The sequence below is a fragment of the Euwallacea similis genome, chromosome 1 (assembly GCF_039881205.1).
Source record: "Euwallacea similis isolate ESF13 chromosome 1, ESF131.1, whole genome shotgun sequence".
NCBI lineage: Eukaryota > Metazoa > Arthropoda > Insecta > Coleoptera > Curculionidae > Euwallacea > Euwallacea similis.
This window is the reverse complement of record NC_089609.1, coordinates 5414391-5430740: the sequence shown is the minus strand read 5'-3', so window position 1 is coordinate 5430740 and position 16350 is coordinate 5414391. Positions and strand designations below refer to the sequence as shown.

General features: G+C 34.6%; 4 protein-coding genes across 4 annotated transcripts in view; 1 reads left to right on the top strand and 3 right to left on the bottom strand.

The window, feature by feature from the left end:
• Positions 1-1908, bottom strand: part of sta (stubarista 40S ribosomal protein SA) — a 68874-nt gene extending 66966 nt beyond the window's left edge. The window contains exon 1 of the mRNA XM_066406564.1: positions 1898-1908. The gene's annotated coding sequence lies outside the window, so the exon portion shown is untranslated. The remainder of the gene's footprint in view (positions 1-1897) is intronic.
• The window catches only part of LOC136419938 (G protein-coupled receptor kinase 1), a 29751-nt gene that overhangs the window by 7781 nt on the left and 5620 nt on the right, over positions 1-16350 (bottom strand). The window contains exons 3-4 of the mRNA XM_066406551.1: positions 16273-16349; positions 11691-11761 (exon numbers count right to left, since the gene is read on the bottom strand). Of these exons, the coding sequence (XP_066262648.1) occupies positions 11691-11761; positions 16273-16349 (148 nt within the window). The remainder of the gene's footprint in view (positions 1-11690; positions 11762-16272; position 16350) is intronic.
• Positions 4680-16350, bottom strand: part of levy — a 30857-nt gene continuing 19186 nt past the window's right edge. Inside the window, exon 3 of the transcript XR_010753142.1 lies at positions 4680-4694. The gene's annotated coding sequence lies outside the window, so the exon portion shown is untranslated. The remainder of the gene's footprint in view (positions 4695-16350) is intronic.
• LOC136412954 (dynein regulatory complex subunit 3-like) lies at positions 8695-11788 on the top strand. Its single transcript, XM_066396233.1, has 11 exons — positions 8695-8784; positions 8839-9017; positions 9069-9214; positions 9266-9425; positions 9587-9789; positions 9839-10048; positions 10158-10308; positions 10362-10447; positions 10499-10649; positions 10703-10778; positions 10826-11788. Exons 1-11 carry the CDS (start codon positions 8695-8697, stop codon positions 11036-11038), a joined length of 1665 nt encoding a protein of 554 aa, XP_066252330.1. The 3' UTR covers positions 11039-11788.

Here is a 16350-nt window from a genome sequence, read left to right as displayed (position 1 = left end):
CAAACATGTTCCATTGAACTCTCGTTTGGACTTCATTCTCGCTAGTGCACAGCAAGAATGATCATGATGTTGTGCAGCATCATGCATTAGAACAAAGTCATCCCCACAAAATCAGCGTAAGGGAAACAAAAAAAAAATGACCAAAGTTTAATTTCTCTATACGGACGAGTTTTTCAATAATTAATAAGTTTTTTAACCAGCTGAAATATCATCATGATTCAAAAAATAATCTACAAAGAGCAAAGTGCATTTCAGCCCAGAACATACATATTTCAGTGCTAAATACACAATTTCGCCACAGGATGTTCTAAAATTACATTAATAGAGCATCATGTTGTGTTCCCCCGAGAACGCATTCAGCTTTATTGGAAAATCTGGATGAATTTTATATTATTTAAAGAAATTAAATTGACACTATAACATGCCATTTAAAACTCCGGTGTCAGTTCACCGGTATAGGTCATTCGAACACTGAAATTAAATAAACCCTTATTTAACAAAATTTAAAATGCAACTTCGACAAATCAGTGAAACGTTAACTTCGCAAAAACAGAGATAAACACGGAATTTCTTTTACTTTTTAGAGTGTCGAGTTAACTTAGTTAACTAAGTTAAGGCCAATTATTAATCTACTGTTAACAGTACTTGGAGGATAATTCCAATTCGAATGCACGATTTCTATCTATGGCATCATCCCCTTATCAATTTTAGGAGTTTACCAACGCTTTAGTAATTTGCTGTTAAACCAGATGCTTGCTTAAACTAATTGGATAATAATATAATATAGTTGAAAATCTATTTAATAATGATAATTAAAGCAACGATTTGGAATAAAGAAAATTTACCATTTACGATTCAATTAAATTAACTTTATTGGGATCTAAGGTCGATAAATCAACAATACGTACTCGTATATGATAAGAATTTCATTTATTTTTAGGTAGTTCATTAATGAAAATGGATTCTAAAATTATATCCACCACAAATTTACCAGGGTTTAGTGACAATTTAACACATCAGTAAAGATCTAGCACGAAACAGTTATTTGATGGAGAAGTTTAATAATGACGGTGATTAATAATTGAGATATTTCGCAAAGCGAACGCGTTAATTGAAGTCCTGATTAATAATCGGTCATATATGAGTTGGTTGCAATGTGTGTACACTAACATTTGAATCTTAAAAATTTGTCATTCACACCTAGTGACATTTATCAATATTTAATAGGCATGTGTGATATTTGACTAACGTATCAGGAATTGTTCTTCTACACACTGACACCCTTACCTTATCATTTGAATAATATTCGATGAATTCGCCTGAGATTCGACAGTTTTGCCTGGCATTTATACTCAACACTTCAAAAACATTTGATAGCACCAGTACATATTATCAGCTGAATACAGGGTGGCACATTTAACTGGAATAAATTCCAGATCTCGTTTCGCATTAGTTTTCTAAAGAAACAAAAAAATTCGGGTCCGATTTTTTTAGGTTTGATACTTTCCTTTGATACTGAATTGAATTTTACACCTTATTTGCACCTTATTCCCAAATATAAAGGTATAATATTATGATACTTCATTAGAAACGGCATAAAAATGAACTAAATCACGCTAATGAAATTAATTGTTTTGCTATAAGAATTGTTGGAAATATTGACCATTTCCTTCCTAGCACTGCCCTAACCTACAATAAAATTCATTTTTTACATTACGTAGTACTTCTGGGGTTATTTGTCGGATTTCGGGAATTAGTCTTTGCCCCAGTTCCTCTAAATTTTCAGAATCTATCGAGTAAACTTTGGTTTTATGTGACCCCAAAGGAAATAATCCAGGAGATTAAATTCTGGCGATGTTGGCGGCTATTCAATTGTACCCCTTCTTCCAATCCAACAGCTTGGAAATACTTCATCCAAATATTGTCGAACGTTATATCGTAATGAAGTGGAGCACCGTTCTGATGAAACCATATTCGATCATCATGAAAGTTTGCTTTTGCATAATGAGGCAACAAAGCAGCTAAAGCTTAAATAAGATCTTCCTGTAAGAAATCCAGATATGTAGGCAAATAATTTCCAAGAAATACTGGCCCAATGATGTGGTCACCAATTATACCTACCCAAACTTTGAGGTCTTAGGGTCGCTAAGTGGAAGTTTCGCATAACTAGTGAGGATTCTCCGTGAACCAAAATCGGCAGTTCTTTTTAGTTCACCATTCAATGCAAAAGTACTCATCCGAAAAAATAACCCATGCCAAATCTATTGAATGCTGATCAAGTGCATTCATAATAATTTTACAAAACTGACGATCCGGATCATCTTTCATTAACGCTTGTACCATTAGCATTTTATATCTTACATCTTACATGATTTCATTAATTTTTGCGCAGACGTATGGCTGAAGTTTTCTTTTGCAAGTTGCTGAACTGAAGTAATAGGATTTTCTTGGAGAGCAAGTAAAACGTTTAATTGTTTGCCTTCATCAATTACTCTAAGTTGCCTTTGTATTGGTATATCCCTCACGTGGCCTAATCACGATAACGTGTCTTGATTTTGCGTATGATGTCTTGCGTAATTAGTGGTAAATCAGAGTGGGTTTCTTGAAACAATGCTACAATTTTTCCTTGATTACGTGACCTATCGTCATACCTTATTATCATTAAAATTTCGATTTTAAGGGATTCATTTAAATAACCCTTAGACATAATTTCAAATACTTGACAACAACAGGCTACAATTCCGGTCAAATTTAAAGTGAACTTGGAAACCATTGAAATCTACAAGCAGATAAGTTAAGAGTCTTGTCAATAAAATCTTTTTTTGTTACTATTTTGGTAAAGTTTCTATGTAAAAACAAAATTAAATAATAGTAACAATTATTGTTAATACTTCCGAAATCGCGAAATACAAAAATTATCATTTTTCAAAAATGTAAATAAAATTGTCAAAAATTGATTTAATTCCGTTTTTATGCTCTTTTTAATGATCTATCACAATACACATCTTTACATTTGGAAAAATCAGTTGAGGATTGTTTCTACCCTTAAATAGGGTGTAAAATTCAATTTCATGCCACAAGAAAACGTGAAACTTAAAATAAAGAGACCAATATTTTTTTGCTTCTTTAGAAAATCATCGCGAAACGAAATATCGAATTTATTCCAATTAAATATGCCACACTGTATGTGTACACCAACATTTAATACATTTATTATTCATGTATTACATTTACATTTACACTTACTTACACACATTCATGTATTACATTATAATATTTAACAGACACGTGAAACACTTGCTTCATATTTGATTAACAGTAGTCAGTAACTGTTCCTCACATTTGCAACATTTATTCAATATTTGACACATTTACTACATCATTTGCCCCTATTTGAATAACATTTGATGTATTTGCCTCCCATTTCAATTACCAACATTTCTCCCTTTTGCCTGACACTTATCGTATGTAACAGACATTTGAACTAGTTGCTCAATATTTGCTTAATATTTGACGCATTTGAATAACGTTTTAATGGTGATTGTACACTAAATTTGATGACCCCTCAAGGTACCTTTAAGTCTGTTACATACTGTTAATCGACTGGGAGTTAAATGACCCTCACGCTCACATTAAAATGAGGGCGATGCACGTTGAAATGCATAAAATCATGGTGTGGAAAAATCAACAAATGTGCGCACATTATTACCACACCTTTGATACCGCAATCAGTATCACACAGGTGGATTCGATAATTAAACGAAAGCACTATCTAATCTGAAATAATCTCATTTATCTGAAGAATATGCTGTATAAAATCTCTACTTTGCTTTAATTACGATGTCGGATTGAAAGGGGTAAATGCATTATTGTTATTCAGCAATCGTGTTAATCGTCGTCAAAAAGGAAAAAAATTGAGGGTATCTTCGATGAAATCCTATTAAATTAGGAAATCCTTAAAAAGGTGTTTCTGCTCTCACCTGTAAGTTTGAAAGATTTAAAGGAGAAAGAGTAATTGAAAAAAAACATCGTTAGTTTTTTTTCCCAGTATTTCAATACTTTAACGACCTGTATCTTATCACCTCGACGTATTTATATTCGCAAAATGACAACCTAAAAAAAGATCCTACGCAGGCTTAAGTTCATAATATCGCTTTTCGAGTTTACTTTCAGGTTTACCAAATTAATTATTTACGATTTTTTAGAAAATGTGCATAATTTAAAACGATAGGACTACGAAGAAAGCGACATCACACTTAGTAAAATTTGAGCCCTCGTCCTAGGAAAATTGGAAAATCGATGGCGAAAGCCGAGATCTAATGCCTTCCCTGAAATTGGAGGATTAGTTTGGGAAATTCGTTGGAATGTGTTTCAAATTTCGGCATCGTTTGGCTCTTTTTTATGGCTACTCGGAACTACACCCCTCTCGCATCTTAATGTCACCACTATACGCTTCATAAGTACATTTGATGCAACAGGACTGATTGGAGCATAGAATGGTATCTCATTATCACGTGTATATTTACGAAGAGTGCGCCAGACTTCGAAATTATTTTTCCCTCTTTTTATTTTTTTATTTATGGATAATGGTGGGCGCGCCCACGTAGAAGTAATAGAGAACAGGGGGATAAGCGAAGCTCGAAAATGCTTTCAATTCGAGAAACGAGGGGAAGTTTCCCCTAAAGACACGTTTACTTAGAGGATGTATCCCCTTATAGGCGCTTTTTCCCATACATGTGGAACAACGTAATGCAAGCAAAATTCGCAAGGCAATCCATAAATGAAACCAACCAATTAACGCCTCCGCTGCTGCAAACATTTATGTGTCGTTTTAATTAACATTCACTACAATTAGTTGAAAATAGTACTGAATTATGGAAAGTCCTCAGTTTTGCTTAATAATAATTTATTGGAATTTCCAAAGAAAATTTACATGACGATGAGCAAACACACACGCACGACTATAAAATCCAACATACATATTATGTTTCACCGTATATCATCGGGAAAAGCTCAAAATCTCAACAGAAAATGACAAATCCCATAAAACCCAACGGGAATACGCGCTCGTATGTGTTTTATAGGATTTTGTTGTCGCAGATCTAAGATACTATGCATAAACATGACTAGAATCCTGTATATTGAAAACCTGACTTTGAAAACTAAAAATATATGTCATATTAAGACAATATTGGCAATATAATAGGATGTATTAATGAAATCCAGGTTTTAGCCTCAGAATTACCACTCTTAAAATCACGAAAATAGATATCAAAGTAACGGCAAAAAACAGTCACGTATAACCCCACTTGATACCTCACCTCCGTTGGAAATTTGAAAGAATTAGAAGAAAAGTTATTGTCTGAACATAAACCGTCCTAAAATTTTCTAAAAACACAAAAATTCGGACTAAATTTATAATTTTGTATCTACCTACGGATTCTGAGCCTTTTCTGCGATTCAAATTTTTAAGGTTTTCTATCAAAAATCTTTAATCAAAACCCTTTCAGAACTTTTCGAAAACCTCTTTTATTGATAAGTCGAATTTTAAAAATGTTTTCATCTTGAAAATACGTTTTCAATCTTCTGAAATAAGAAATGTTGAAGATGTTGGGAAATGTGGAAATTTGTCGCTAATTGAGTTGGAAAAAATCAAATGTAAGGGCGAATGCTTTAGCACAATCTCTGAAAAAAAAAACATTTCCCAACCCCCGATTAATTAACTTTTTGCGCCTCAAGGCAAATAGAGTGTTAAAGGTCTAAAACCACCTCCGTAATGTAGAAGCCATCAATATTGAATGCGCCTCTTAACCGTCCAATCGGCTGCAGGCAATTTTCTACGAATATCCCCTATTTCCCAGGAAAGCCTTCAAGAATTAAACTCGGAAAAGTGGACTTTTTGCCGATAATCTTTTCCGACTTCATTAAAAAATTAAACAACTCGGGGATGCAAAGTTGCGAGATTAAATTAGTAACACTGTGTGCTCAGACTAATTAGTAAAGTTTATGCGGCTTAAATCTAATACTAGGACTCCGGTGTTCTGTCAAAAAAGCCAAATCCTATTACTACACAATGCACACTTCTTCTAGCTTGCATATAGAAAATGGGTCTGAAACTTTGAAAAGTTTCCTCGTTGAACAAGGTCGCTCAGGATTCGTCTTATCTCATCGCGACAGACCAAGTTTTACGCCCTTAAAGTTCTTTAGGCTCGAATAAAACCCCGGAAGTTGATTCGCCCGCCGAGTTTTTATTTTGCAAATATTATTTGGGAGAAAATAAAGAAGATACTTACGGGCTTGACAAAAGACGTGATTGAAAAAAATAGTAACACCACTGAAATAAGAGAAAAAATAGGATTTAGTGTTTTTAAAGAGTGTATTTAGTTCATTTTTAGCCGTTCAGTATTCGAAAAACGGTTTAAGCAAAAATTACTAAATTGTAAAATAGATATTTCTATGGAGAATTTCCTATGCCTATCTGCAGTGATTTTTACGATTCCGCAATTTCACCATCCTACCCTACCTTGTGATCTATCGAGCAACATCAATTTTTGAATTTTCGAGATTTGTTCGGGGAATTCGAATTATTCGCTTATAAAAGTAATAATAGCGTCATTGATTTACGAGAGCAATTCGTCAGCGCCTTCTTTCAACTTTCCAATTTAATATGTAATTTGCTGAGTAAATTTGCATGTCACGCACTTTTTCCAGCGTAAACGTTACAGAATTAATGGCTAGCAAACAAATATTTTTGCGTTTCGTTATGAAAATGCGAATTTCGGAAAACTTCGAATTACAAAACCCGACAAATCATAAAACCCCATACTACGCTTAATCGGTCTTCTAAACCGACATAAAACCAAAACCTCCGACGGGTCTTCCATTGACGCAATCGAGGCAATAAATAACAATTATTCCTGACTGATTATTCACCATACAGACAGAAAATTACATTTCCGATATCACGACGGGCGAGCAAAACTGACTTTTCCGGTGTGAACGAACTGCCCCCGTACACGAAATATCCACAAGTTTCCAGGACAACTGTCATGTAAAAATTTAATCGATACCTTTAACGATCAGGTTTATTTGTTCGCCTGTGAACAACCTAACAAAATAACACAAATATTTGACAAGTGTTCTGTACATTTCGGTTGTACGGTGAGTGGAATATTGAGCATTTCGTTCCAGGTTTATGATGTGCGGTGTAATTAAGAGTTTTCCTTTGAAGTGCGCCTCTGGCATGCTAAATCGAGACCAAAACTCATTTCCTATTTGTTCACTATCGGAAAGGAAACTTATTTAGTTCGAGTTTATCTACGAGGAACTTGAGTAATTTTTTTCATCGCTAATGAATAAAACATTTTTCAAGCGTTATTACCCTTTGAATAATTGACTCTCCTAGAATGTCAAAATTGAATAAAAATCTTTTTTTTTTTAAATTTCGACAATAGATTTTTGGTTGCTGCAGTTCTACATATAGCAGAATCTATTCCAGTAAACGAGTATGCCTTTTTCCTATTTCTTCACCGTAGAGCTCTGTCATTAGGAAATTCTCGTGTCGCTCTATTCGTGTCACATTACGGAGCCTCGATTTACAAAATTGTGTATTTCCTAACTGATTACCGAAATAACTATTCTCACTAATTTTTTGCTGGCTTTCGGCACTTAGATCCGTTTAAAACTAACTTTTCCAATAGTAAATTGGAAAATCATTATACTCTCAATCTCAAAAACTCTCAGTCAACAACACTTATAGTTCAGCTGGCAAAAAAAAAGAAAGAATTCTGAGAAATTGAATGATGCGAAAGTAAAAAGTTGGTTCTGGAGAAGGTAATTCTTTCAGCAAACTGAGGAACAAAAATTTCTCTGTAAATCTTAGAAGTGTATCGGGATGAAAGGAAGGAAGGAAAAAGTTAAAAATACGTTAACATCCCATTAGGTTTTTTTATTCAGTTTTTCGCTTGAATAGGCTGATTTAATACTGCAACTCCAAGCAAACGAAAATGCCTATTTAAATCCAGCTTAAATCTTGTTAAAACCTTAGGTTAACACAAACCATATGCCCTACTATAAATTAGCGTAAATTCGGGTTTAAAAACTGAAATCGCACGCACAAATAGCTACATATTGTTTGCCTTTATCACTTTCAATAATTATCTTAAGTTAAAAAAGCCCTCCCTGATCATTTTTTTCATCTCTTACAACTTAAATTTCTTGCTTTCATAAATTTCACTCTAAACCTCTTTAATCTCATTAAACCATTTCAAATGGAGGTGTTAATTCACATTTTTCAGCTTACGCTTAACAATCATAAATCCATAGTTAAACCCTTTTTTATCTTTTAAATCTTGCCATCGCTGAGAAAGTAATTAATTGTCAAATCGCCTGTTATAAAATTGTTAAACACAAAAATATAAAACGAACTACAGTTGCTTTAACATAAGCCGTAAGACCCATCGTTAAGATTATATAGAAGAATTTATAGTGTATATTATACGGGTATTGGCCGGTATCGTGTCTTGCTTTAACTTGCTGTGTAATACAAATGCTCACAAAAAAATCGAAAAGTTTGTTTTACGTCTTATGTTAACGAACACCAACAATCACGAAATGTCATAAAATTAGAAACATTTTTTCGTTGCCGAATAAACTGGCAATCATTTTTCAATTTTAGACTATCATTGAACCACAATGATAAACTCTTGCAAAGAACAAGAACCCAGAGTAATCGACAATGACCTTATTGCCAAATGTGTGGAACTGCAATATCCCAAAGGAGAGGTATAACTTCCAAATAGAATAGGAATTAAGTACAAAACTAAAAGAAATCTGTAGATGGGCCGTTTATTGAGCCTTGAAGGAATTCCCTTAGAAGAAGTCGAAGAAATACGTTTTGAGTACCTCTACATTTTAAGAATCGATCATCTTTGGGTTCTCAAATCATTAGTGAAACTTAGCTTAAACAACAACTTTATTGAAAAAATTGAGAACTTGGAAACACTTATACATTTAAGGTACTTTTATTCACGTTGTTTGCTGATGCTAAAATGATGGAAATGTTTCAGAGAACTGGATTTGTCGTTCAACAGAATACAGAAAATTGAAAACTTACAGTGTCTAGTCAATTTAGAAAAAGTCACATTTTATGAGAACAACATTGAAACTGTTGAAAATATGGATAATCAAACAAAAATGACTGTATTTAGCATTGGTAAACCTCGAGAGTTTTGATTAAATAAATACGTTATTAATGCACTTAAAGGCAAAAATCGCATAAACGACAAAACATGCGTCAGCTACTTCCGAAGATTCAAAGTTCTCACGTCACTAAACATGGCTGGAAATCCTTGTGCTGAGAACGTAGATTTTCGACTCTATGTAGCAGCTTTCCTTCCAACTTTAGTTTACTATGAGTACAAAAGGTAGGTTACCGAAAACTGGAAAAAACAACACGTTGGGAAAGTATTAAGGACACTGAACCAAAAAATATCAATACCCCCCCACACAAACTCAAACCCTTCTCAACAAACCACATTTTTACACTTCCATGCTTAAAAATCAACTAAGAGCCAGGATTTTTCAGAATAACCGTGAAAGAGAAAGCTGAGGGCGGTAAGGAATTCCAGGAATCCCTGAAGAAACTGGAAAACGTGGAAAGCATGGAAAGGGAACAACGAGATGCAGTAGAACGGCAACTAAAGGATGCGGAATTGCATTCCAAAATGTTTGTTGAGTATCTGAACACTGGGAAGCTTTTTGAGGCTATGTATCAGAATGATGAAGAAGGTGGTTACGTTTCTTTTGAATGCACGTGCGAAATATTATTTTTCTGCAGGCAAAGCTTTATTGGAAATAGGAGATGAGGTCGACGAACTCTACGACGAGTACAAAACCCAATTCATCGGCTTCTGCCAACAAATATTCGCAGTGGGAGAGAAGCACTATAGTACAAGAAAAACCGAAGTGAAGAAGTTTGAGAAGTGTATACAGAAAGCCAAGAATGATAATCAAACTGAAAGTATTGGATTCATGGAGTCGTTTTTAGGTTCAAATCATCATCATTCAAAGTCCTTAAACTATGAAAATTCACGGCTAGACTTGTCTTTCAAGCCAGTTAACTTGACTTTAATACCTAATCCATCTTTGCTTTCCAGAGAAAAGAGACCAGATATTCTCAGACATAAAAGATTGGAAACTTCAGCTGAAACATGATACAATTACAGAAGAAATACTTGAGTGCAATATTGAAAAGCATCGAAAGATATTTGATGAGTTGGTTCATTTCACGTGGAAAAATTTGATGAGGTGATGAAAGTAAGGAGCTTAGAGACTTAATCTTATTGAACTGGCAATTTCAGGCTGGAAGTCACATTGTTTGAGCAAGTAGATGAGGTGAATCAAATTTTTAGACAGGTATTACGGGAGATGATAAATGATTTTATTGGTGAGTGAAAGAGTAAAAAAATGACTTAACATTATTAATAGAAAATTTCAGAGGAAGCTCAAGGAGTATTCACCAATATCCGTGCAGCTGAGGTCACTTATTCAGAAAACCTCAACGATATTGCTCTCAGGTTTATGACCGCTTTAAATGTCAATCCAGATGAAGAAGTGGCGGAATGTCTGTTAGATATAATTTTTGACAAGTGAAGTCGCACTCAAAAGTTCAAAACAAAAATAAATCTAAAATTGATTTCAGAAATACTTTGATCAACGCAATATCAGCTTCTCACGATGTACACATACACATCATAGATGGTAGAGAAGATCAATTGGTAACCGTTAAACAAAGCCAAAACTTGCTCTTCAAAACTTCTTTCAGGTCGCTAAAGCTCAAGGTTGGCTGGATAATTTGTCCGATGAGTTAGAAGCACACAAGATAAAAAGAAACAGATACAAACTCTTGGAGATAAACCATTTCTTGGACATTCAGCGAGAGAAGTTTGCGGAATTGACCCACGACCACACAACTACAGTTAACATTGAGGAAGTAGTTTTCGACTGTTTAACTGGATTAAATCATACGCTAATTTAAATGTGATTACTGGGCAGGCTAATTATAGTGTAGCAGCAATATTTAGAAAAAACCATACTTCTTTGGTATCGACTGAATGTGCATAAACGTGTTCAAATTCCACCGATTGACGCAGGCATTGCCGTTTAGAATACGCATTTCATGAATTAATAAACCCGTTTCTTTAATGATGTATTGAAATGTGGAATAAGAATCTGGCCAACGCGCTGGTGAAAATTGAGCCCCACATCAGTCCCACATGACTTATGAAGCGAACTTTTTTCGCTTTTAAACTATGGCAAACGTCCCCTAATAAACAGAGAAAAGGTCCACGAAACTGTCCAATTTATTCGGGTTATTTCGTTCTGGAGATGTCTCGATCCCCGTCTCTTTCAGACCAATTTTTTTTCATTACCTTCGTCCAATTGGGGCCTAGCACAGCACTTCCAATTTTACTTTCAGATATAATACGAAGGAACAGTTGTTATTTACGGACATGTATCCAAGGACGAGGTTGTTTTATGATTACGCAAAGTTGGATAGAGGTAGAAACGTAATAACCTTGAATAAAATATATTATACTAATCGATGTTTCCTGGATCTTGTAAAAATACATTGTCGAAGCCAAAAAAAAAATACACTGAACTATTTTTCAAAACTTTGAGCGTCTTACCTGTTCATAAAAAGTAATTTGGGGCGAGGGAGGTTCCATGCTTTCACAGAATTCCTTAAATAGCAGATAACCTGAAAACAAACCATTATTAGCAAACTATAATGGAACTTCTGCCCAGTCTTGCTGATACTAATTCTAAATCTTCTTTTCAATCTTTTTAAGTCTTTAAATCATTACTAATCACAACCAAAACCATCACCACCATTATCATCATTAAAAAAAAAAAAACAATTTAACGAGGAATTTAGTCACACCCTCATAGAAATTAAAGACGTTCAATTTAGATTAAACTTAAATTCTAATTTAACAAGATTTAAAAGTAGCACTTTCTGATTAGAATGATATTAGTCTCATTTAAGATCATCTCGAATTACACTGAAATTTAATAAATGCAGAACCGGAATTTACTTTCGATTATGACATTATTCACTAGAACATTCAAAAACCTTCACGATCTGGTTTTTTTCTAGTCCGGATTTAACATTACCAGTATCATTTGTCGGTCTTTTTCGAGATAGCTGTTTATTATTGAAAAACGAAGTACATCTAAAAACAGAGTTCAATCGTTTCTCAATGTTACATCAATCGTTCAATCAGTCGATTGTTTTGTTAATTAATTAAATTCCGCCTCAAAAGTATGGCGGTGTTCCTCAATCTGGCCAGAAATTATCAGTAGGAATAGATGTAGATGCTGAAGGATGATCAGAACCAGGAGTATTTTTGCTACAATTTTTTTAGATCTAGGGCGATTATTTTTTTAGACACAAAGTTCTTTCATGATAGGTCAACGGATATTTATTGGGCAATATTTAATTCTTCTGAGCAATTTTTTGTCGTTTGTTTTATCCGTATCCGTTACAGTTCTCCAGTTATTTGGAAAAGTATCTAGAAATGCACATAATTTTACCGTAAAAAGCACATATGCTTCGGATGTTCCCAGTTTCATTTCCAGATAGATAATAAATTCCGATAAAAATAGGGCATATCTTAAAGCATTGAGAAAGAGGAATCCATTTTGTTACCCTTAGGTTTTTTATATATTTGTTATGGGTAGCGAATTGACCCACTTTTTCAGGACACCCCGTGTAAAACTACCCCATCATGACATGTAGCGTCTCAAATCTGCGTTTCATTATTATTTTCAAATATGTACGTGTTTCAACCCTGACAGAAATGTATCGCCTTTCTCGATCCACGTTACTGCAAAATTACCACAAAATTTCCAAAATTACAGCGTTCGCCTTAATCAAAAACTGGGCATCATCACTGGCAATATCTGGGTTTATGTTAGGTATTACCCGCAAACTTAAAGTGTACTTTACGGGCAATAACGGATCTTTACGAGCTGGACTAATTGAATCCATGCCCCGACCAGAGACATGAACGGTGTTATGTTTGGCTAATAAAATTTGCCCATTACGGCAACGGCAACGGCTATCCGGATTATTTAGAACACAACATTACAAATTGGCTGCCTTAAAAAGTGCTCGAAACAACGGAAGCGAAATGATTGTGGCAGCTCGTAGTTGAAATAGAATGTCGATTACCCACTGGCAACTATCTGAACTACATAAATTTACGGCATTGTAACAAATGCCATTAAAACGCATCGAATTACCTGTATTTACGTTCAGCATTAGCATATTGTGATGACTCGACTCAGTCTGATAGCCTGACCGGCCCCACGTTTCATATTTCGCGGCCTTGGTCGGATAGAATTAAACACCATCGATGACGATACAATGACGTCAAAAGCATTGTTCTCTATTTTTTTATGAAAGGTTGGCGATTTTAATTAAAACGTTATTAATAAATTGATACTCCGGGCATTTTCTCTTGTCTAACAACACAATCATCTTTTATGGGGCCATTGTAAACGAAACCGCAATTACGTCAAACCTCGAAAATATACGAGTAGGTAGATAGGTATACTCGCCGAAACTTCTATGTGTATCTGCATCATTTGCAGATGTGCTTTGAAAGTATTAGCAGGATTTTTGAAATTCTTAAGCCCGTGGTGGTTCGTTGAGAGCTCGCAGCTTAGCAAATTTTTAGTGTTTACGCAGGAGTAGGTACAGTGAATATGAAGTAAGTAATAAAATTACAAAAGAGAAATTTTGCAAACAAATTACTTTGCGGTCATATGTGTGTCATTTCCATATGTTGAGTCCCATTTCAAAGCCAAATGTCAATCTTTGATTCATTTCTTCAATTATGCTCAATTTCATTTTCTGACTGCAATAATCAATTGCAACCGGTGGAATGACCGCAAAGCACATACAGAATTGCCAATTTCGATTTTGTAATTTTAACACTTACGTCATATTCATTATCTCTGCGTAAACGATAAAAATTTCAAACGTAAACTATTTCTCGTAGAAAATAAATTTTCATGCGTCTAAAAACATTGTACAGGGTGTCCGTTTTATTTGTATTATGCCCGTTCAATGGGCCCAAAGTTATCGATCGGCGGAAAAACTGGATGATCTTCCTAATACATTGCTATTAAGGGTCCTTCAAAATACGCCATTTTGAAGAATGGATCGCGTACTCGGATAGGTCTCATTTATACAGGGTATGTCAAAAAGTCATTGCCACCAAAGTTTTGTTTTTCTTCTAAATAAAGAGCCCGCGATATAATCTCATTTATTGATTCTAAGAGGAATTTTAAATATACAATAAAATAAGTAAAATTTAAACAAAAAAAAAACGAATCTTTCTGCAATAGATTACGGTGACCTGTTGTCAACAAATTGTTTGTTTAATGGAAGATTTTACGGAGAAGTCTATAATTAATAAATGGCATATCCCAAATTAGCCTTCCATGCATTAGGATTTCAAAACCTATAAAAATTACAAAGCCAATTAAATCATGAAGTTCTAGATAATTAAACTATTAGTTATTATACACCAAATATACTATTTTTGAAAGCTGCTATAGATATTTGGGATAGTTCATGATTTCTTTTTTTAATGTTAATAATTTTCCTTCTTATAATCAACCATTTTCGATAAAATCACTTACTGTATAAAACTCACAGTATACAACATATACCGCTTTTGATAACGCTAATATTTGTTGGTCAGACGTGGCCTCTGCCTAACGAAGTAGTTGTATATTGCTTTAATATAATTGAATCCAAAGCAGTTTCGAGAGGCTTTTGAGAGCAATAAGACCGGTATTTTAATACAGCTAAATCGGGATATTGATCTGATCCAGTCGGAATAGGACGCTCTTCTGGCGCATCCCAGTTGTTATTTTTGCCCTCCCGGTTTTATTTATGTCAAACATTCCTCGATATTGATGAGATTTGTATAATCTGCCCTTTTTCATCTTTCCCCCGGATTAAAGCCCCCTCAGAAAGAAACCCAGGCTATTTTTATACACTCAATCTCAATTTAAGTTTTATTTGAAATACCATTAGAAACAAATTTAGAAAGACAAACATCTTATTTTCAATACTCCGTTAGTGTTTTAGCCCCCATAAAACAAATTCCAAAGGGAATAAATCCCTATTAAAGCAGACGCATCCATTTTGTATTATCGAGCACTGTATCTCTCTCCTCTAGTTGTGCAACAGGAAGTCCCCTCCCGTTTATATAAGACTTTATAGTTGGGAGCTACCGTATATTATCATTAACAAAAGCCACACTGCACACAAGAACGGAGATAATACGCGAACATGGATATTCACTCGACGAGTCTTACGAGGACGCATTGTGCATTTTGTATTTCCATACTAAATGATATGACGGCAGTTTAGTATACTAGGCCGACTGAGGCTGCTCATATAGGGAAATTATACTGGCGGGACTGTAATTGGAACACGCCCATCTTTGTTGTTGTCAAGTTGTTACATATACATATTTTCCTTGATGTGCATAGAAACGAAACTCCAAGGCTAGTTCATTCCGGGGCGTAACTGGAGTGTAATTAATTAGTCTTCTCTGGAACAATTCACACTTGATACAGTCTTAATTAACCTGTTTTAAACGCACCGTTGACAATGTTAGCCACACATTAACACATTACCACAAGAGGAATGTACGTACTGAGAACTCGTCCAAAAGGAAATTTTGTAGTGACTGATAAGGTACAAAGATAGACACCATTTTTTTTTTATTAACCTTTCACCAATAAGATCAAAACAACATGCGAGTCAAGACCTTTCCGATTAGTACGAAAGTGTGCGGACAGGTGTCACGACGCACGCTTATAACCTCTTGGCCAACACCAAAAATATTTAAGTATAACGGCGCATCCGTGCACTCAGTTAGGAGCGAAACACGAACTCGGCAAATGGATGGCAATGGTTTAGGTCTCCTGTTTTAACTTTTCAAGGGAAAACTCAATATTTATTTGATAAGTTGATGTTATTTGAAATCTGTCAAAAATGCCACAAAATTTGATTAGGCTAAACTGTCACACTGTCAGACTGCAGATTTCGAAGTTAATGTAGACTCAATTTTCTAGTCTATTTATGAAGCAAGAAATAGTTAAGAGAATTTTCGAATTAACCTTAGTTAATGTCAAAAATAGCCCTTTTAAATGGGAACCAAGAGGAATAAACCTTGCACTTACCTAAAGTTTGATGGAAGATCTTGTCAAAAGACACTTCGTTTTTCTTCTCTAAATATTTGTGCATCACACTGCGGACAC